Source organism: Lolium rigidum, chromosome 5 (assembly GCF_022539505.1).
Source record: "Lolium rigidum isolate FL_2022 chromosome 5, APGP_CSIRO_Lrig_0.1, whole genome shotgun sequence".
Taxonomy (NCBI): Eukaryota; Viridiplantae; Streptophyta; class Magnoliopsida; order Poales; family Poaceae; genus Lolium; species Lolium rigidum.
In genome coordinates this window covers 250,461,025-250,482,646 of record NC_061512.1, presented here as the reverse complement: position 1 = coordinate 250,482,646, position 21,622 = coordinate 250,461,025, and the positions used below count along the sequence as shown (strand labels likewise).

The 21,622-nt window shown below is 43.5% G+C and overlaps 1 protein-coding gene across 1 annotated transcript; it reads right to left on the bottom strand.

Annotated features, from left to right (window-relative positions):
• Window positions 1–17,116: 17,116 nt before the first annotated feature.
• Window positions 17,117–20,750, bottom strand: LOC124653676. Its single transcript, XM_047192746.1, has 5 exons — window positions 20,431–20,750; window positions 20,108–20,214; window positions 18,031–18,843; window positions 17,814–17,957; window positions 17,117–17,697 (listed from the first exon to the last, which is right to left on the bottom strand). Exons 1-5 carry the CDS (start codon window positions 20,495–20,497, stop codon window positions 17,308–17,310), a joined length of 1,521 nt encoding a protein of 506 aa, XP_047048702.1. The 5' UTR covers window positions 20,498–20,750; the 3' UTR covers window positions 17,117–17,307.
• Between the last annotated feature and the right edge of the window lie 872 nt (window positions 20,751–21,622).

Sequence of the window (21,622 nt, the reverse complement as noted above, 5' to 3'; positions counted from 1 at the left end):
CGACGCGCTCCAACGTGTTCACCAGGCTCTCAGAGTGGCGGTGCAGCGAATGAGCCACCATGAAGTTGATCTCCTGACGCAGTGACCTGGTGCGTTCTTCTGACGGGGTGGACAGGTCCATTCCATCGAGCGCGCCTTCAGGTGAGAACCCCTTCCATCTGATGCCATTGGAGCGGGTTCTGTGGAAAGAGCCGATGAGGTCGGCTTCGAGGACTGCCTTGATCTCGTCATGCTTCTTCTTGAGCTCGTCGTGCAGATCCTCGTACTTGACCGGAGTGCTTTCCGCCATCTCGGATGTAGATGGCGATGCGGTGGATGTCGAAGATGGTCCCACCGGGCGTGCCGAATGTGTTGGCGTCAGAAACCCACCGGCGGGCAGCGACGGGCAACACCGTAGAGCCGGGAACAACCTGGGGCTGCGGCCGGCCCCGGTCCCTCCGAGCGACGGCCCGCAAAGCCTTCTGGTCGCACGCACCGATGCTGTCGCAAGGGCGTGCCACCTGACCTATACCTGGTCAGGAAGGTGATGGACGTGTTTCTTGGTTTCCTGCATGGTATACTGATACGTCTCCGACGTATCGATAATTTCTTATGTTCTATGCCATATTATTGATGATACCTACATGTTTTATGCACACTTTATGTCATATTCGTGCATTTTCTGGAACTAACCTATTAACAAGATGCCGAAGTGCCGCTTCTCGTTTTCTGCTGTTTTTGTTTCGTAAATCCTAGTAACGAAATATTCTCGAATTGGACGAAACGAAGACCCGTGTTCCTATTTTCACCGGAAGCATCCGGAACACCCGGAAGGACCGCAGAGGGGGCACCGGGCCCCGCACCATAGGCCGGCGCGGCCCGGGCCCCGGCCGCGCCGCCATATGGTGTGGCCACCCCTTCGACCCTCCCGCGCCGCCTCTTCGCCTATATAAAGCCTCCGTCGCGAAACCCCCGATGCGAAAAACCACGATACGGAAAACCTTCCGCAGCCGCCGCCATCGCGAAGCCAAGATTTGGGGGACAGGAGTCTCTCGTTCCGGCACCCCTGCCGGAGCGGGGAAGTGCCCCCGAAGGCTTCTCCATCGACACCGCTGCCATCTCCACCGCCATCTTCATCACCGCCGCTCGCTCCCATGAGGAGGAGTAGTTCTCCATCGAGGCTCGGGCTGTACCGGTAGCTATGTGGTTCATCTCTCTCCTATGTACTTCAATACAATAATCTCATGAGCTGCCTTACATGATTGAGATTCATATGATGATGCTTGTAATCTAGATGTCACTATGCTAGTCAATTGAGTTTTACTTATGTGATCTCCTGGAGACTCCTTGTCCCACGTGTGTAAAGGTGACAAGTGTGTGCACCGTGTGGGTCTCTTAGGCTATATTTCACGGAATACTTACTCACCGTTATGAATGGCGTAGTGAAGTGCTTATTTATATCTCTTTATGATTGCAATGTGTTTGTATCACAATTTATCTATGTGCTACTCTAGCAATGTTATTAAAGTAGTTTTATTCCTCCCGCACGTGTGCAAAGGTGACAGATGTGTGCACCGTGTTAGTACTTGGTTTATGCTATGATCATGATCTCTTGTAGATTGCGAAGTTAACTATTGCTATGATAATATTGATGTGATCTATTCCTCCTACATACGCGTGAAGGTGACAAGTGTGCATGCTATGTTAGTACTTGGTTTAGTCGTGTTGATCTATCTTACACTAAAGGTTACTAAAATATGAGCATTATTGTGGAGCTTGTTAACTCCGGCATTGAGGGTTCGTGTAATCCTACGCAATGTGTTCATCATCCAACAAAAGTGTAGAGTATGCATTTATCTATTCTCGTTATGTGATCGATGTTGAGAGTGTCCACTAGTGAAAGTGTAATCCCTAGGCCTTGTTCCTAAATACCGCTGAGTTACTACCGCTTGTTTACTCGTTTTATCGCGTTACTACCGCTGCAATACTACCACCATCAACTACACGCCGACAAGCTATTTTCCGGCACCGTTGCTACTTATTCATACCACCTCGTATTTCACTATCTCTTCGCCGAACTAGTGCACCTATTAGGTGTGTTGGGGACACAAGAGACTTCTTGCTTTGTGGTTGCGGGGTTGCATAAGAGGGATATCTTTGACCTCTTCCTCCCCGAGTTCGATAAACCTTGGGTGATCCACTTAAGGGAAAACTTGCCGTTGTTCTACAAACCTCTCGCTCTTGGGGGCCCAACACTGTCTACAGGAAAGGAGGGGGAACGTAGACATCAAGCACTTTTCCGGCGCCGCCGCCGTGGAGGAAAGGTAAAAAGGCACTCATACTCCGGTTCCTGGTAACGTACTTTTCCGGCGCCATTGTGTTTGTGCTCGAAGCTATTTCCTTTAGATCCTGCAATTGCATCTTTTTGTTTCTTGTTTACACTAGTTTGGCATAATGGACAACAATGAGCTTCTTATTCTATTTCCTGATTTAAAACATGGATTGTTTGATGCGAAAATTAAAAAACCTATGGAATCGTATTTGCATGCTGGTTGTAATATTAGTATGAACGCTTTGAACACCATTGTTGATAATGATATAGAAAGTTCTAAGCTTGGGGAAGCTGGTTTTCATGATCTTTTTAGTCCCCCAAGCATTGAGGAGAAAATTTTCTTTGATGATACTTTGCCTCCCATATGTGATGATTATAATGATAGTGGTCTTTTGGTACAACCTACTATGGAGAGTAAATTTTATTGTGATTATACTATGCCTCCTACACTTGATGAGAATAATAATGATAGCTACTTTATTGAATTTGCTCCCACTACAACTAATAAAATTGATTATGCTTATGTGGAGAGTAATAATTTTATGCATGAGACTCATGATAAGAATGCTTTATGTGATAGTTATATTGTTGAGTTTGGTCATGATGCTACTGAAAGTTATTATGAGAGAGGAAAATATGGTTGTAGAAATTTTCATGTTACTAAAATGCCTCTCTATGTGCTGAAATTTTTGAAGCTACACTTGTTTTATCTTCCTATGCTTGTCACTTTGCTCTCCATGAACTTGTTTATTTACAAGATTCCTATGCATAGGAAGCATGTTAGACTTAAGTGTGTTTTGAATTTGCCTCTTGATGCTCTCTTTTGCTTCAAATACTATTTCTTGCGAGTGCATCATTAAAACTGCTGAGCCCATCTTAACGGCTATAAAGAAAGAACTTCTTGGGAGATAACCCATGTGTTTATTTTGCTACAGTACTTTGTTTTATATTTGTGTCTTGGAAGTTGTTTACTACTGTAGCAACCTCTCCTTATCTTAGTTTTATGTTTTGTTGTGCCAAGTAAAGTCTTTGATAGTAAAGTAAATACTAGATTTGGATTATCGCGCAGTTCCAGATTTCTTTGTCTGTCACGAATCTGGGTCTAATTTTCTGTAGGTAACTCAGAAAATTATGCCAATTTACGTGAGTGATCCTCGGATATGTACGCAACTTTCATTCAATTTGGGCATTTTCATTTGAGCAAGTCTGGTGCTCTTTTAAAATTCGTCTTTACGGACCGTTCTGTTGTGACAGATTCTGCCTTTTATTTCGCATTGCTTCTTTCGCTCGTGTTGGGTGGATTTCTTTGTTCCATTACCTTCCAAGTAGCTTTTGAGCAATGTACAGAAGTGTTAAAAATGATTGTGTCACTTCTGAACATGTGAGTTTTTGATTATGCACTAACCCTCTAATGAGTTTGTTTCGAGTTTGGTGTGGAGGAAGTTTTCAAGGGTCAAGAGAGGAGGATGATATACTATGATCAAGGAGAGTGAAAACTCTAAGCTTGGGGATGCCCCGGTGGTTCACCCCCGCATATTCTAAGAAGACTCAAGCGTCTAAGCTTGGGGATGCCCAAGGCATCCCCTTCTTCATCGACAAATTATCGAGTTCCTTCTCTTGAAACTATATTTTTATTCGGCCACATCTTATGTACTTTACTTGGAGCGTCTCGTGTGCTTTTGTTTTTGTTTTTGTTTGAATAAATGCTTGTGTGGGAGAGAGACACGCTCCGCTCGTAGCATATGGACAAGTATGTCCTTAGGCTCTACTCATAGTATTCATGGCGAAGTTTCTTCTTCGTTAAATTGTTATATGGTTGGAATTGGAAAATGCTACATGTAGTAATTCTAAAATGTCTTGGATAATTTGATACTTGGCAATTGTTGTGCTCATGTTTAAGCTCTTGCATCATATACTTTGCACCCATTAATGAAGAAACACTTAGAGCTTGCTAATTTGGTTTGCATATTTGGTCTCTCTAAGGTCTAGATAATTTCTAGTATTGAGTTTGAACAACAAGGAAGACGGTGTAGAGTCTTATAATGTTTACAATACGTCTTTTATGTGAGTTTTTCTGTACCGTTCATCCTTGTGTTTGTTTCAAATAACCTTGCTAGCCTAAACCTTGTATCGAGAGGGAATACTTCTCATGCATCCCAAATCCTTGAGCCAACCACTATGCCATTTGTGTCCACCATACCTACCTACTACATGGTATTTATCCGCCATTCCAAAGTAAATTGCTTGAGTGCTACCTTTAAAATTCCATCATTCACCCTTGCAATATATAGCTCATGGGACAAATAGCTTAAAAACTATTGTGGTATTGAATATGTACTTATGCACTTTATCTCTTATTAAGTTGCTTGTTGTGCGATAACCATGTTTCTGGGACGCCATCAACTATTCCTTGTTGAATATCATGTGAGTTGCTATGCATGTCCGTCTTGTCCGAAGTAAGAGAGATCTACCACCTTCATGGTTGGAGCATGCATATTGTTAGAGAAGAACTTTGGGCCGCTAACTAAAGCCATGATTCATGGTGGAAGTTTCAGCTTTGGACATATATCCTCAATCTCATATGAGAATAATAATTGTTGCCACATGCTTATGCATTAAAGAGGAGTCCATTATCTCGTTGTCCATGTTGTCCCGGTATGGATGTCTAAGTTGAGAATAATCAAAAGCGAGAAATCCAAAATGCGAGCTTTCTCCTTAGACCTTTGTACAAAGCGGCATGGAGGTACCCCATTGTGACACTTGGTCAAAACATGTGCATTGCAAAGATCCGGTAGTCCAAGTTAATTAGGACAAGGTGCGGGCACTATTAGTATACTATGCATGAGACTTGCAACTTGTAAGATATAATGTACATAACTCAAATGCTTTATTACTACCGTTGACAAAATTGTTTCATGTTTTCAAAATAAAAGCTCTAGCACAAATATAGCAATCGATGCTTTCCTCTTTGAATGACCATTCTCTTTACTTTTATGTTGAGTCAGTTCACCTATTTCTCTCCACCTCAAGAAGCAAACACTTGTGTGAACCGTGCATTGATTCCTACATACTTGCATATTGTACTTGTTATATTACTCTATGTTGACAATTATCCATGAGATATACATGTTACAAGTTGAAAGCAACCGCTGAAACTTAATCTTCCTTTATGTTGCTTCAATGCCTTTACTTTGATTTATTGCTTTATGAGTTAACTCTTATGCAAGACTTATTGATGCTTGTCTTGAAGTACTATTCATGAAAAGTCTTTGCTTTATGATTCAGTTGTTTACTCATGTCATTACCATTGTTTTGATCGCCGCATCCACTACATATGTTTACAAATAGTATGATCAAGGTTATGATGGCACATCACTTCGAAATTATCTTTGTTATCGTTTTACTCGCTTCGGGACGAGCAGTAACTAAGCTTGGGGATGCTTGATACGTCTCCGACGTATCGATAATTTCTTATGTTCTATGCCATATTATTGATGATACCTACATGTTTTATGCACACTTTATGTCATATTCGTGCATTTTCCGGAACTAACCTATTAACAAGATGCCGAAGTGCCGGTCCTCGTTTTCTCGCTGTTTTTGGTTTCGTAAATCCTAGTAACGAAATATTCTCGAATTGGACGAAACGAAGACCCGGTGTTCCTATTTTCACCGGAAGCATCCGAACACCCGGAAGGACCAGAGGGGGGCACCGGGCCCCTGCACCATAGGCCGGCGCGGCCCGGCCCCGGCCGCGCCGCCATATGGTGTGGCCACCCCTTCGACCCTCCCGCGCCGCCTCTTCGCCTATATAAAGCCTCCGTCGCGAAACCCCCGATGCGAAAAACCACGATACGGAAAACCTTCCGCAGCCGCCGCCATCGTGAAGCCAAGATTTGGGGGACAGAGTCTCTCGTTCCGGCACCCCGCCGGAGCGGGGAAGTGCCCCCGGAAGGCTTCTCCATCGACACCGCTGCCATCTCCACCGCCATCTTCATCACCGCTGCCGCTCCCATGAGGAGGAGTAGTTCTCCATCGAGGCTCGGGGCTGTACCGGTAGCTATGTGGTTCATCTCTCTCCTATGTACTTCAATACAATAATCTCATGAGCTGCCTTACATGATTGAGATTCATATGATGATGCTTGTAATCTAGATGTCACTATGCTAGTCAATTGAGTTTTACTTATGTGATCTCCGGAGACTCCTTGTCCCACGTGTGTAAAGGTGACAAGGTGTGCACCGTGTGGGTCTCTTAGGCTATATTTCACGTAATACTTACTCACCGTTATGAATGGCGTAGTGAAGTGCTTATTTATATTTCTTTATGATTGCAATGTGTTTGTATCACAATTTATCTATGTGCTACTCTAGCAATGTTATTAAAGTAGTTTTATTCCTCCCGCACGTGTGCAAAGGTGACAGTGTGTGCACCGTGTTAGTACTTGGTTTATGCTATGATCATGATCTCTTGTAGATTGCGAAGTTAACTATTGCTATGATAATATTGATGTGATCTATTCCTCCTACATACGCGTGAAGGTGACAAGTGTGCATGCTATGTTAGTACTTGGTTTAGTCGTGTTGATCTATCTTACACTAAAGGTTACTAAAATATGAGCATTATTGTGGAGCTTGTTAACTCCGGCATTGAGGGTTCGTGTAATCCTACGCAATGTGTTCATCATCCAACAAAAGTGTAGAGTATGCATTTATCTATTCTGTTATGTGATCGATGTTGAGAGTGTCCACTAGTGAAAGTGTAATCCCTAGGCCTTGTTCCTAAATACCGCTGAGTTACTACCGCTTGTTTACTCGTTTCTATCGCGTTACTACCGCTGCAATACTACCACCATCAACTACACGCCAGCCAAGCTATTTTCTCGGCACCGTTGCTACTTATTCATACCACCCGTATTTCACTATCTCTTCGCCGAACTAGTGCACCTATTAGGTGTGTTGGGGACATAAGAGACTTCTTGCTTTGTGGTTGCAGGGTTGCATAAGAGGGATATCTTTGACCTCTTCCTCCCTGAGTTCGATAAACCTTGGGTGATCCACTTAAGGGAAAACTTGCTGCTGTTCTACAAACCTCTGCTCTTGGGGGCCCAACACTGTCTACAGGAAAGGAGGGGGAACGTAGACATCATATACACGTAAACATTAAATACGAGCCTCGATCGGCTCTCAGGTAGTCCTGTGAATCGGCTCAAAGAGCCGATCCACCCATGATTCGTACAAGGTGTCCGAATATATGGTGGTCCTGCTTGATCAAGATAAAGCTGAAGTGATCTACGACGATTAGGGTTTTCACCACATAACCGGAACATCCTACTCGTAGTTGAGCCTAGCGGCCACGCACGGTGATCGTAAGCCGACCCTAGCCAAGGCCAAAAAACCAACAATGAAGTTGATCCCCGGAACATCCTGTCTAGGGCTAGCAAACTACACCCTACGCGCCACCGGATCCTTCAACCCGTTTGTAAGGCCAAACTATGCAGATATTAAACTAATCCTTGAAGAACAAGGAGCAACCGTAACAGATCGGATCTACTAAATAAAGATCAAGCGGGGTGCCGCCCTTACACCCATGACAGGCGTAAGGGCGGCTAGATGCGCAAGGGTTGCACTACGACAGCATATGATACGAAGAACAATGCTAACCCTAACACATCTAAGATAACTACGTTGCTCGCCATCAAAAACGCTTCAGTACGAGCAACGCATGAACAACGGGGTAGGCTTGCGATCTAGGCAGCATGATGCTTACCGGAATAAAACCCTCGAGATGAAGGAGTTGGCGATGCGCCGAGATTGATTTGTGTTGAACGTTGGTTGTTGTTTATTTCATAAACCCTAGATACATATTTATAGTCCGGAGGACTTTCTAATTCAGGCGTGCACCTAACCGTGCACGGGTAAAACTCTACCTTCCTAATTAAAATGCGATCTACTATAATACAGATACACGGGCAAATTAGCCCAAACTTGGTGCACAAGGCCGATTGATGTACTTCTTCTTCGTGTATTCTTTAAGCCCATCTCCAATCGCGGCCCACCTCTCGACTTGGTCAATTTCCGGTGATAACACATGCCCCCCTGGTTTTGATAATGATAATTTCAAAACCACCCTGTTTTTTCTACGAAGGGTCATGTCGTGGCAGAGCAGAACCGTTGCAGCATCCTTCATCATGATGCCCTGTCTTCTCAGCTTCTCTGCAAAATTCGATAGCCTTAGCATCACCTCCTCGGAAACTGCAATGGCATTAAATCTCCACCAGGCTTCTCATTATTTATCTGTGCCGATCGATTAGCCCTCTTCATCCCCTTCCTCTGTTCTAGCTATCGGCACCAAAAAATCCTCTTCCCCTGTAGCCATGTCTCCCTCTTCCTCTCGTCTCCTCCGGCCTCTCCCTCCAATCCTTCTCCTCGAGCGAGCCGGAGTGGAACTCAGATCATGCGCCAGAGGGCGACCTGCCTCTGACCGATGGGGAAGAGGACCTCAAGTTCCTCATCGACGGGGAGTTGATAAGCGAAAGTGAAGACGACCTCCATCCCTGGGCAAAAACCACCTCCCCCGACGGGAAGGGGGAAGAAGTAGAGGAAGAAGAAGAAAAAGAGGAGGGCGGCCCCTCCTCTCCCGCTAAGCTTCTGCCGGCCAAGCGATTCCGCGCTTGGGCGGACAGTGAAGACGGTGATGATGACGAGGAGGAAGAGGAGGAGGATGAATCTTCCTCCTCCATCGGTATCCGCCGACCAAGCGCTTCCGCTCCCGGGCGGACAGCGAGGATGATGATGATGACGAGGAAGACGAAGCTCCGGCCAAGGGCCGGGGTAGCAGCCGACGAGGAACTTCCTCGGGAGCAGCGCCGACGACATCGACGACGGCGACGACGAGGACAGCCGACGACTAGTGGAGTAGGACTAGTAGTAGTGGTGCACTAGGCACCGGATCCCTCTTTGAGAACTATCGGCTCTTTCTTGTAAAGCCGCTCCTTTGAATTAATGGAAATTGTTCTTTCAATTCATCTTTCAATTAATCCAATTTCAATCCTTCCGCTTGCCACATCAAGACCGATAGTAACGTATCGGATTCTTTTTCCTTTAGACGCCCATGAAGCCGGACTCAAAAGTCGATTGGACCGTCAGCCAAGCACTTCTCAAATTCAGCCTGCGATTTGCTACCTGACCATAAATTTTCGAAATCCCATAGCCGATGACTATTCATCGGCTATTTTGAGAATACAGTCTCTTTCCTCCTCTTGCAGCAACAGGACGGTCCAAAGCCTGTAAAAACGACGGCCTCCTTTTCCAGCCTCCTAGAACCAAGGTCTCAGTCTTCTCCTGCAACACCTCACTGCTTCCAGAGAAGATCACGATGCAGGGTCAGCCGATGCAACTCCAATCGGCTCCAAGACAGAGCATCTACCAAGTTAGCTGCCCCCCGAGCCTTAATCAAGGCGAGAATACCGGCGAGGATGCACAGGTCAAACAAGAAGGCTTTGACCTTAGGTAATCTGGTAATCCGAGATAGCCACCATGAAGAGTCAACCAGACTTGCCCGCATTGATCAGCTTTCTTCCACTGAACGCCGATGTCGGTCTTGTGTAAATGTACTAGAGTCGATGGCTGCGCATCAGCTTCGTTTCTTAGTTTTTTTTTACTAGCCGATTTTTCCTATCGGCCCCCGATGTTTCACTGTATACATGTTTATCTGCACATGTTCATCTGATTAGGTGCCCCCCGAGCCGAATCTGTCAGGTAACTGCAGATATCGGCTCTGTAGTTTAGCCAAGGCATTGTATTTGCACGTCGGCTTTGGTAGGACCAATGTTGATTTTCCCTGACTTAATCAACCGACGTAAACCGCTGCCCAGTAGCTCGACAGGGGCCCACACAACAGGGCCGCGCGGCTAGGAGGTGGGCCGCACCGCCCTGGCGTGTCGCCGCCTCGTCGCCCCACTTCGTGACTCCTTCGGTCTTCTGGAAGCTTCGTGCAAAAATAGGACCCTGGGCGTTGATTTCGTCCAATTCCGAGAATATTTCCTTACTAGGATTTCTGAAACCAAAAACAGCAGAAAACAACAACCGGCTCTTCGGCATCTCGTCAATAGGTTAGTGCCGGAAAATGCATAATAATGACATATAATGTGTATAAAACATGTGAGTATCATCATAAAAGTAGCATGGAACATAAGAAATTATAGATACGTTTGGGACGTATCAGGCCGCTAACTAAAGCCATGATTCATGGTGGAAGTTTCAGTTTGGACAATTAATCCTCAATCTCTTATGAGAATATTAACTGTTGTTGAATGCTTATGCATTAAAGAGGAGTCCATTATCTGTTGTCTATGTTGTCCCGGTATGGATGTCTAAGTTGAGAATAATCAAAAGCGAGAAATCCAATGCGAGCTTTCTCCTTAGACCTTTGTACAAGCGGCATAGAGGTACCCCTTTGTGACACTTGGTTGAAACATATGCTATGCAATGATAATCAGTTGTTAATCCAAGCTAATTAGGACAAGGTGCGAGCACTATTAGTATACTATGCATGAGGCTTGCAACTTATAAGATGTTTTATACATAACACATATGCTTTATTACTACCGTTGACAAAATTGTTTCTTGTTTTCAAAATGAAAAGCTCTAGCACAAATATAGTAATCAATGCTTCCTCTCGCGAAGGGCCTATCTTTTACTTTATTGTTGAGTCAGTTTGCCTATTATTTCTATCCCAGAAGCAAACACTTGTGTCAACTGTGTGCATTGATTCTTACATGTTTACCTATTGCACTTGTTATATTACTTTGTGTTGACAATTATCCATGAGATATACATGTTACAAGTTGAAAGCAACCGCTGAAACTTAATCTTCCTTTGTGTTGCTCCAATGCCTTTACTTTGAATCTATTGCTTTATGAGTAACTCTTATGCAAGTCTTATTGATGCTTGTCTTGAAAGTATTATTCATGAAAAGTCTTTGCTATATGATTCATTTGTTTACTCATTATCTTCATCATTGCTTCGAATCGCCGCATTCATCTCATATGCTTTACAATAGTATGATCAAGATTATGATAGCATGTCACTTCGAAATTATCTTTGTTATCGTTTACCTACTCGAGGGCGAGTAGGAACTAAGCTTGGGGATGCTTGATACGTCTCAAACGTATCTATAATTTCTTATGTTCCATGCTACTTTTATGATGATACTCACATGTTTTATACACATTATATGTCATATTTATGCATTTTCCGGCACTAATCTATTAACGAGATGCCGAAGAGCCAGCTGTCGTTTTCTCTCGTTTTTGGTTTCAGAAATCCTAGTAAGGAAATATTCTTGGAATTGGACGAAATCAACGCCCAGGGTCCTATTTTTGCACGAAGCTTCCAGAAGACCGGAGAGGAAACGAAGTGGGGCCACGGGGCGCCGCCACACTAGGGCGGCGCGGACAACAGGGGGCCTGCGCAGCCCTGTTGTGTGGGGCCCCCGTGACTCTCCCAACTCCGCCCTTCCGCCTACTTAAGGTCTTCGTCGCGAAACCCCCAGTACCGAGAGCCACGATACGGAAAACCTTCCAGAGACGCCGCCGCCAATCCCATCTCGGGGATTCGAGAGATCGCCTCCGCACCCTCGCCGGAGAGGGGAATCATCTCCCGGAGGTCTCTTCATCGCCATGATCGCCTCCGGATCGATGTGTGAGTAGTCCACCCCTGGACTATGGGTCCATAGCAGTAGCTAGATGGTTGTCTTCTCCTCATTGTGCTATCATGTTAGATCTTGTGAGCTGCCTATCATGATCAAGATCATCTATTTGTAATCCTTCATGTTGTGTTTGTTGGGATCCGATGAATATTGAATACTATGTCAAGTTGATTATCAATCTATCATATATGTTGTTTATGTTCTTGCATGCTCTCCGTTGCTAGTAGAGGCTCTGGCCAAGTTGATACTTGTGACTCCAAGAGGGAGTATTTATGCTCGATAGTGGGTTCATGCCTCCATTGAATCTGGGACAAGTGACGGAAAGTTCTAAGGTTGTGGATATGCTGTTGCCACTAGGGATAAAACATCGATGCTTTGTCTAAGGATATTTGTGTTGATTACATTACGCACCATACTTAATGCAATTGTCTCGTTGTTTACAACTTAATACCGGAAGGGGTTCGGATGATAACCTCGAAAGTGGACTTTTTAGGCATAGATGCATGTCGGATAGCGGTCTATGTACTTTGTTTTAATGCCCCGATTAAATCTCATAGTACTCATCATGATATATGTATGTGCATTGTTATGCCTTCTTTATTTGTCAATTGCCCAACCGTAATTTGTTCACCCAACATCTCGCTTATCTTATGGGAGAGACACCACTAGTGAACTGTGGACCCCGGTCCTATTCTTTACATCTCGAAATACAATCTACCGCAATTGTTCTTTACTCGTTCTTTGCAAACAACCATCATCATCCACACTATACATCTAATCCTTTGTTTACAGCAAGCCGGTGAGATTGACAACCTCACTCGTTACGTTGGGGCAAAGTTCCGTGATTCTGTTGTGCGAGTTCCACGTTGGCGCCGGAATCCCCGGTGTTGCGCCGCACTACACTCCGCCGCCATCAACCTTCAACGTGCTTCTTGGCTCCTACTGGTTCGATAAACCTTGGTTTCTTTCTGAGGAAAAACTTGCTACTGTACGCATCACACCTTCCTCTTGGGGTTCCCAACGGACGTGTCGACTGCACGCATCAATGGTGGACACAAATGGCATGGGTATTTTGGTTGGGATTTGGATGCATGAGAAGTATTTCCTCTCAATACAGGCTTTTGGCTAGCAAGGCAGGGTAGAAAGCATATGAATATACGTGAAACAAGCAAATATACATGTATCAAAAAGCAATTCAAATAACTCATCTTGAAAGTACAAACGATTTTGATTTGAGAATACCAAGCTTTTGAGCCAATCAAGAAATAAAGAATATGAATAATATATTGGCATGTACCTTTTTATTTTTCTCTTTGATCTTCAAAATAATGTTGCTACTTGCAGCATCCTACCTTTTAAATAAAGGCAAGATACCTGTGTATAGTGCTATTCCCGGGATCACTGATAGCACACACATTTCAAATGTAGTAATCATAGCAATAGTACCAAATTTACTACAACAGGAGGTAAAATAAAGTCTTACAAATTGCATAGTCTCTTGGACTAGCTCAAATATAAATGTTCAAAGCAAACACAACGGAAATAAACTTCAATGAGCCTCCATCATCTTCATGCGCCACAGGCAGACATGTTGGAATGTAGACTCGAGATCCTACTAGTACTCATCTTCAGAATAACCTGCACGTTTGAATATGCAGCCCCACGAATGGAGGTCAGTACAATGATGTACTAGCAAATGACACTTATATGGTGGCAGTTTTTAGGCATGACTATCTACATGATATTTGGCTGGTGGAGTTTGGGCTAATTTGCATAAAGCCAATTTTACCCTACATTTTATTTAAAACAAAACATTTTATAAAACTCGTTATGATGTCATAAACAGTATCATGGTTACATCTCCCATGTACTATCCGACAGTTGCTACTCAAATTTTTAACTCATTCAGAAAACATGATGAGATTCTTCCGTACATTCCTTGCCTAGAAAGCTCAAATTGTCCATAACCGGGGACACAACTAAGATCTTAGATTTACTCTCAAGAGGTTGTGCACTTTCACCTTACGATCCACCCTTCCCAAGATAAGCATGAGACAAGATCTTTGAGAAGGAGGTTTCAACCATACTAGCTAGACTCGTTCCCTTGGCCGTCGCCTCCACCCACTGTCTAGCCGACAAGTTGGACCTCACAACTTACTTAATCCCGGCAGAGCCCATAATACCATAAGGCTGCACTGGAAGCTATCTAAAACATGGACGACATAATAATCTTTTTAATCCTGGGGTGGCTAACCACAAGTGAAACTTGCAGGCTTAAAACCCATTACAGGTAGTAAACCCCCGCACGATCCCCTGGTGAAAACCAGAGGTGCAGTCCGGAGCAACCACTATTCAACTGCGCGCTCTCAGGCACCCACCCGTCCACTGGTTCCCCAGGGATCGGAGCCCTGAGAAGCCGCCCACCACACAACCATTCCACCCAGGTGTTTCATTTAGGTTGTTAATTTTAATTTCCAACACTCACAATCCAGAATAATCAAAACAGCAGTGGCATTTTGTTATTGCTAGGCAAACTAAAAATCCTAGCAAGGGTTCATAGGTGGCTACACACTAATAGGATTAATAAGCATAGCACAACTTTCCAAAACAAAATCCTACCATTCATACTAGTTTTGAAAAACACTAATGCATAATAAAATAGGTAGGAATTGAGTGCCACTTGCCTTTTTGGTAGTCGAAGCGCGTTCACTTCTCTTAATCAAAATACGTGTCTCTCCGTACGAACTATAATTATAAAATATAGCACAACATAAACACACCATTCAACAACAACAAAATCAAACAAGATGACAATCGAAAAACGCTCTATGGTACTAAGGTGTGGCATGAGGTTTGGCTTGCAGGATATGGCTGTGAGAGTTTGGATGGCAATTCACATGATTAGAAAGTAAGGGACCATCCAAGATATAATTGAAGAAGCTTTATGCTTTACAAAAGCATGAAAAGAATTCGGAACGGCTTATATGAATTAAATCACGTAAGTGACAAATAGTGCAACAACAATACTACTGAATAAGTGCGACAACAATTACTCAATAGTATGAATAACACATAGGCTTGGGTATGGACTTGTGATGTATTGAATTACTCAATTAACTCATTTGAAAATTGAATAGTTCAATATAATCCAGTAAGATTAAATGGTCATGAGGTTGAATATGTATGAACGATATTGAAGATGTGGGTCAAAGATGCTAATGGATACCAAGGGTTCAAAACATTTGCTATGTAGTATAGTGACTCAACATAACACTTGCACATGGGAAAATCTATAGCTAAGATTGGTCACCATTTACTCAAATAGCTCAATTGTCATTTGAATAAGGTGAACTAGACAAATAAGAGTAGGATATGCATTATCGTTGAACAAGATAAAGGAGTCTAAATGGTTCTGAAAGATGGGTATGATTTAATGATATATTGAACTACTTAAATACCTCACTTGAAGGTTGAATAGTTCAAACTAAGTGGAAGAGTGCAATGGCATGAATGATATTGGGATTTGGTTCGCGAAGCCTAATGGATAACAAAGGTTTATCTCATGTGATATGGGGTAGAGTATCTCCACCGTACTATAGCAAGGTAAAAATCTAAACTAGGACATGTCACACTTTACTCAAATAACTCAATTGTTATCTTAATAATATGGACTAGAATAATGTGTTGTGGAGAGATGTGATCATGGAACATGATAAAGAATTATAACTGGTCCAAGTAGATGTGTATGATCATAAGGATCATTTTGGCTAAAGGAACTATGTCGAAATCAGTCATAGGACTACAATTTTCGCGAAAAGTCATTAGAAGAAGTTTTCCGGATGGAAGACCTTTCTACACGGAAGTTGTAGAGAATTCCATTACAAGCGTATCGCCAAAATCTCTCGGAAAAAGTTTGTAAGATTTATTTTAAAGACGATGCTGCGGATCAAAGGGATACCGCGAAAATAAAGTGGACGAAACTGCCACGCAAAATGTCTAACATGATCTACGTGATTTGCTGATTCCAACGGTATAAGGTTTGTCGAAATCCAACGTATAGAACTCAAGATATGGATTTTACAAAACTAGACCTAAGTGGTTACAGTTCTAATGGTGTACGAAAAGTTGTCCGAACAAATTGCTCGGATGGAAAAACTTCCTACACGAAAGTTATAGAGGATCTAATAAGAAACTTAACGGAAGAACTGATATCTACGCACACTTCTATTCCTGTAGACAGTGTTGGGCCTCTAAGAGCAGAGGTTTATAGAACAGCAGCAAGTTTCCCTTAAGTGGATCACCCAAGGTTTATCGAACTCAGGGAGGTAGAGGTCAAAGATATCCCTCTCAAGCAACCCTGCAATTAAGATACAAGAAGTCTCTTGTGTTCCCAACACACCTAATACACTTGTCAGATGTATAGGTGCACTAGTTCGGCGAAGAGATAGTGAAATACAAGTAATATGGATGATTATAAGTAGTAATTGCAATCTGAAATAAAGATGGCAGCAAGCAAACATGTAACAGAACTTGTTGGAAACGGAGTTTCAATGCTTAGAAACAAGGCCTAGGGATCATACTTTCACTAGTGGACACTCTCAACAATGATCACATAAATAAATAACTTCTCTTAACTTGTGCTACTTTCAAACACTCTCTTGTTGAATAACAAACACCATTCATTGTGTAGGGCTATAAAAAGCACACCTCAAGCCGGAGTAAACAAGCTCCAAAATGTTCGGAGTTCATATTAAAGTAACATCTAGAGTGCATAATAGACCGTTGCAATTTAGACCGAGTACTAACATAGCATACACACTGTCACCAATAGCTATGAAAGAGGAAATAGATCGTGCTCCTTCTACCTACAGATCCTGTGGCGAGTGTACCCTCGATCTATCCACCGCACTCATTCATGAGCATAGGATGAAGAATCGTGCTCCTTCTACCTACAGATCCCTGTGGCGAGTGTCCCTCCGATCTATCCACCGCACTCATTCATGAGCATAGGATGAAGAATCGTTTTTAACTCACCACTGGCACAGTGCGCAATATGTACATTTATGGGAGGGCAAATCAGTCCAAAAAAAAGTGTTGGACGGGAAGAAACAGTACATACTTTATTATTAGGTATCGATATCCATATGGATATTCATATGGTTGTTTACGACCCAGTACATGGGCCTGGACTGAAAGCAACATTCCTCGATGTAAAGAAAACAGGACACCTAATACTAGGGTACTGGAAGAAAAGAGCCTTGATCACCACAGCTTCTAGTGTCATACTATAGTTCAACAGGGTAGCACCGGCTGCAAGGCTCCACAACATCTAGCTGAACTGTAGAGGGAACTTTCCCCTTGATGTGTTTTCTGATTGCCAAGACTGATTTATGGGCGTACATGGGTTTAGCCAAGAAGGAGCATTTGTCTGATCTGTTATAAGAACACTTACTAGTAGCAGCATCAAACCGATCATCGGTGGTGTCCAATGTAAGGCGCTGGAGTGATGATGAATTCTCGAGAATATGGCACGTCAGCTCAACCAAGCTCTTCCAAGAGTAGAATCTAGATATCTTCACTCTCTGGAGCTTGTCATGATGGTATCCTGCCATCTGCTGTAGCTGCGAGGGATTGTCAGAAAGCAATTCACCGATGGTATGTTGAAATGCCACTACCTGAAGATTTAAAAAATAATTAAAAACCTGAATTAATGGTTAGACCATCGAGACTTGTTATATTTGCAGGACTGAGTGCATTAAAAAAATATTTGCAGGATGGGCAAATGACTTACACGTAGGTCGAATGTCTCCAATAAAGGAGCTGCATCAAGAAAAGAAACCAGAGAAAAATAATCATAGGCCCCAATAATACAGATACCCACGTGCTTCAAGTGGAGGAACTTGCTAGGGTGGAACGCCATAGTTGTATTGACCAACTGCATAAAGATACAGCATGTTAATTAATATTACGAGGTGATGAATAACCACAAAAGGTTCTAGTATATGTACCTCACTATGTGAACGTATTCTAAGAGTTTCAAGATTCGGTACACTGAACGGAAGCTCTTCGCGTACATAATGGAGGAAGCGGTAACATATCATATGTAGGTTCTTCAATCGCAATGACTCTCCCAGTGAGACCTCTACTCGGTCACCTTTAAAGTGAAAACTATAAATGTTTGGAGCTTCATTCCTTAGCATCCGCAGTCTTTGGCACTCTAACACCTGCAGGTAGCTGAGCCGCTGCAGCCAGGAAGGTATCTTCATGTGAGTTATCTCGGGGCATCTAGTGAGTTTCAACCGCTCCAAAGCAACACAGCTGGAAAGAAGGCACCCTAACTCGTCCCCCGTGATTCGAACCCAATCAAAATGTAGTTCCGTCAGGTTTCTCAAGCAACCAAGGTTATCTGTAGGACGGAAGGCACAGTGAACAAGGTGAAGATACCGGATCGAGCTTCCATTCTCATCAGACAAAACAGGGCAAGGGAAGCTGACAGCTTCGTCCTCAGGCATCACAAGGGTAAGTTTTTCGATGCCTGGTGTAACCGCTATCTGAAGCCACCCTTGGAGATATTCATAGACCTTGGGCTTGCCGCAACGGGAGAAATCTAGCTCGAATGTCTTCACACCGATGCCCGAGTGTTTTTTCAAAATGTCATCAACTCTGTGGGTGAAACCTCTGTCCTGCAACATGCCCATTATTTTGGTGTTGAATATGAGGTTGGGATAGCATCTCCAGGAGCATAGAAAGGCACGAGACACGCAGGCAGCACGGGCAGCGTCTCGCGGTGTCATTAGGGAATGTATATGACACCAAATGTCCTGCATGTAGAAGAATGGGAGAAGAGTTAGAACATTAGAATCGTAAAAACCAATGTTCACCTTCATCAGTGCCAGGGAGGGCAAGTCAATAGAAGCATATGGAGTAGAATTCTACAAAATTGAGCACTGCATAGACAAGCTGTTTTCCCGTAGTGTTATTAAGTCAATCATATTGGTCCACAGACGTTTGTGTAATCATGATGCATGGTAGATGTTCAATTGCAGAAAAGCATGCTACTCCATCCGTCTAAAATAGATGTCTCACTTTTGTCTAGATACGGATGTATGAGGATGCATTTTAGTTATAGATACATCCGTATTTTAAAAAAGTTAAGACACCTATTTTCAGACGGAGGTAGTATAATACATCAATGTAACAAAGAAATAGATCAAAACATGTAAGTTCGGCAGTGGTAGAATAGTACATCTTAAATAAGGGTCGAAAAGCCTATGTAATAGAACGTGACAGTTTTGATGGCTGCTGTGTAAGATACATGCGGATTAGAAGATACAATAAAGAGAACAGACCATGTAAAAGAGTGGCGATGACAAGAATATATGCAGCTCAATACAAGTAACCATTAGCACTGGAACCAGCCATTATCAGTGGTCTGGTGCAAAAGTGTGAAGTCAGTAACCAAATACTTAATGTGCACTTGGAGTTCTGAAGCTGATTGCAACCTCATTGTATCTCAGAGGAAGCTCTATAGAGCAGCTTTTAAAATGAACAAAGTTTATCACAGGGAGGCACTACTGTTGTAACTGGTCAGTATGCAACGCTGAACATTACAATCAGAAATCTCCAGAGGTTAAGAAAGGGGCAGCCTATGTTAGACTGAATCTGTACGTAGACTCTGGACATTAGCAAGAACGAACATGTCAGAATGGAGTGTTTGTTGAGTTGAAAAAAGTATAGAGGAAGACCCCTTAAGAGAAAACATATGTGACTTGATCTATATAGAGTTAGTTCTGAGCTGGAGAACAATGGTATGCTGTAGATGTGGAAGAGGCAAGAGACAAGTTCCCCACTGGTAAGCATAAACAAACAGCTGGACTGCTGGACACTGGGTCAAAAGGAACAGAAGCAGGCTGATAAGGTAGATAGCTGTTTGATCCTTAACAGATAATAACAAGGGGTAGACTCATGAGTCATGACCGACGGTTTTCTGCCGCAGAATAAATATGGAACAGTTGGAATGTTTGCAATGAAGCAGGGTTTCATTTAGCTACTAGCAAAGGTTTATCGTTCAAATTCATGATGCACCTCTGAAAGCTCCGTCCCTGAATATCCCCTTCTTTTGCCATCATGGAAATCTTCATCTGGTAGGCAAGGCGACTCCTTCCTTATGGCCAATGAAGAGGTGGATCCATCTGCAGCAGAAAATAGTTCAGGTAAGTACAGGCAAGACCGGCGTTGTTCCTCTGTAGCGCCTTCACCCTAAACCCCAAACCAAACCACGCATCTTTCGTTAAGAACAGATGCGATTTGGAGGTAAAAAGGATCGACTTGGAGACCCCTTAAAAAAGCAATCTTTTTTGTCCGGCCAATTTAAAACACTCACAAGGAAAGGATAAGAGTCAGCTTACCGCGGATCTGGATTTGGCGAAACCGCTGCTCCCGCTGCTCCCGATGTATGAGATCCAGCTGCCCCATGGCACGACCTATTTGAGAAATCAGGGGTACTAAGATGTTTTTCCTCTTATTGTTCTCTTCTCCCCATCGATCTCTCTGTGTGTATATATATTGACATCAGCCCAGCAACAAGGCGAACGCTACAGGGAGGAAATCCCGCTCGGAATCGGAGTCTGTGATTGAGTAGGACAAGGCGGCGTGATGGAAAGAAATCGAACCGCCGGCCGGCGGGGCTGGTCCGAGAGGAAATGGGGGGAGAGAGAGAGAGAGAAAGGGTGGGTGGGGGGAGGAGAGGAGAGTTCCTAATACAGTAGATGAGTATTTATCTGGGAAGAGACGCGATCTGGTTTATCCGCTGCAGAAAAATACTGTACATTAAGTTTTTCTTAGAGTTACACAAAGAAAAACGTGAAAAAATATCAAAAAACACTGGTACTCCGTACGTGAAAAAGCCAACTTTGCCCTTATTTCGATTTCCTTTGAATAAAAAACCTTTGGCCTTACGATTGCATCTACGTTTCCAAAAGAAAAGTATAGAAATCGAAATCGAAAGGATTGCATCTACGTTTTCGAAAGAAAGAGTAAAATGCATCGTTAGTACCGAAATTTGGAGACCTAAATTGATACGGTCACCGACTTTAGAATTATAACGTGTACTCATTATATACGGCATCTAGATCACTGGTGTATGGTACAACTATGTATTTGCTATCTTGGCACTGCATGGACCCCATATCTCAGCCGCATACCGCTCACATGAAATAATTTCGTATAATTAACAATAACTGGGCTAAAATGCAAAACTACCAAATAGATAATGTTCCCCTCCCCTACTCTGCCGCGCCTCCGGACGGTCATGCTCTAGGCGGCGCATCGGGGGGCCTAGACACCAGCGCAGAATCCGGCGAGGCGGACGGCCCTCGTCGCCATCGTTACCTTCCACCTCGTCCGTGGACCTACGTCGTCGCGCGACCTCGTCGAGCATATGTAGGCCTCATCCTTCCCGAGTGAGCCGCAGGCGTTGCTGAGCTTCTTCCGCCAAGGGAACAGGGGCGTGAGTGAAAGGACACGGATGTCGCCTAGAGGGGGGGTGAATAGGCGATTTAAAACTTTTACGAGATGGGCTTAACAAATGCGGAATAAAAC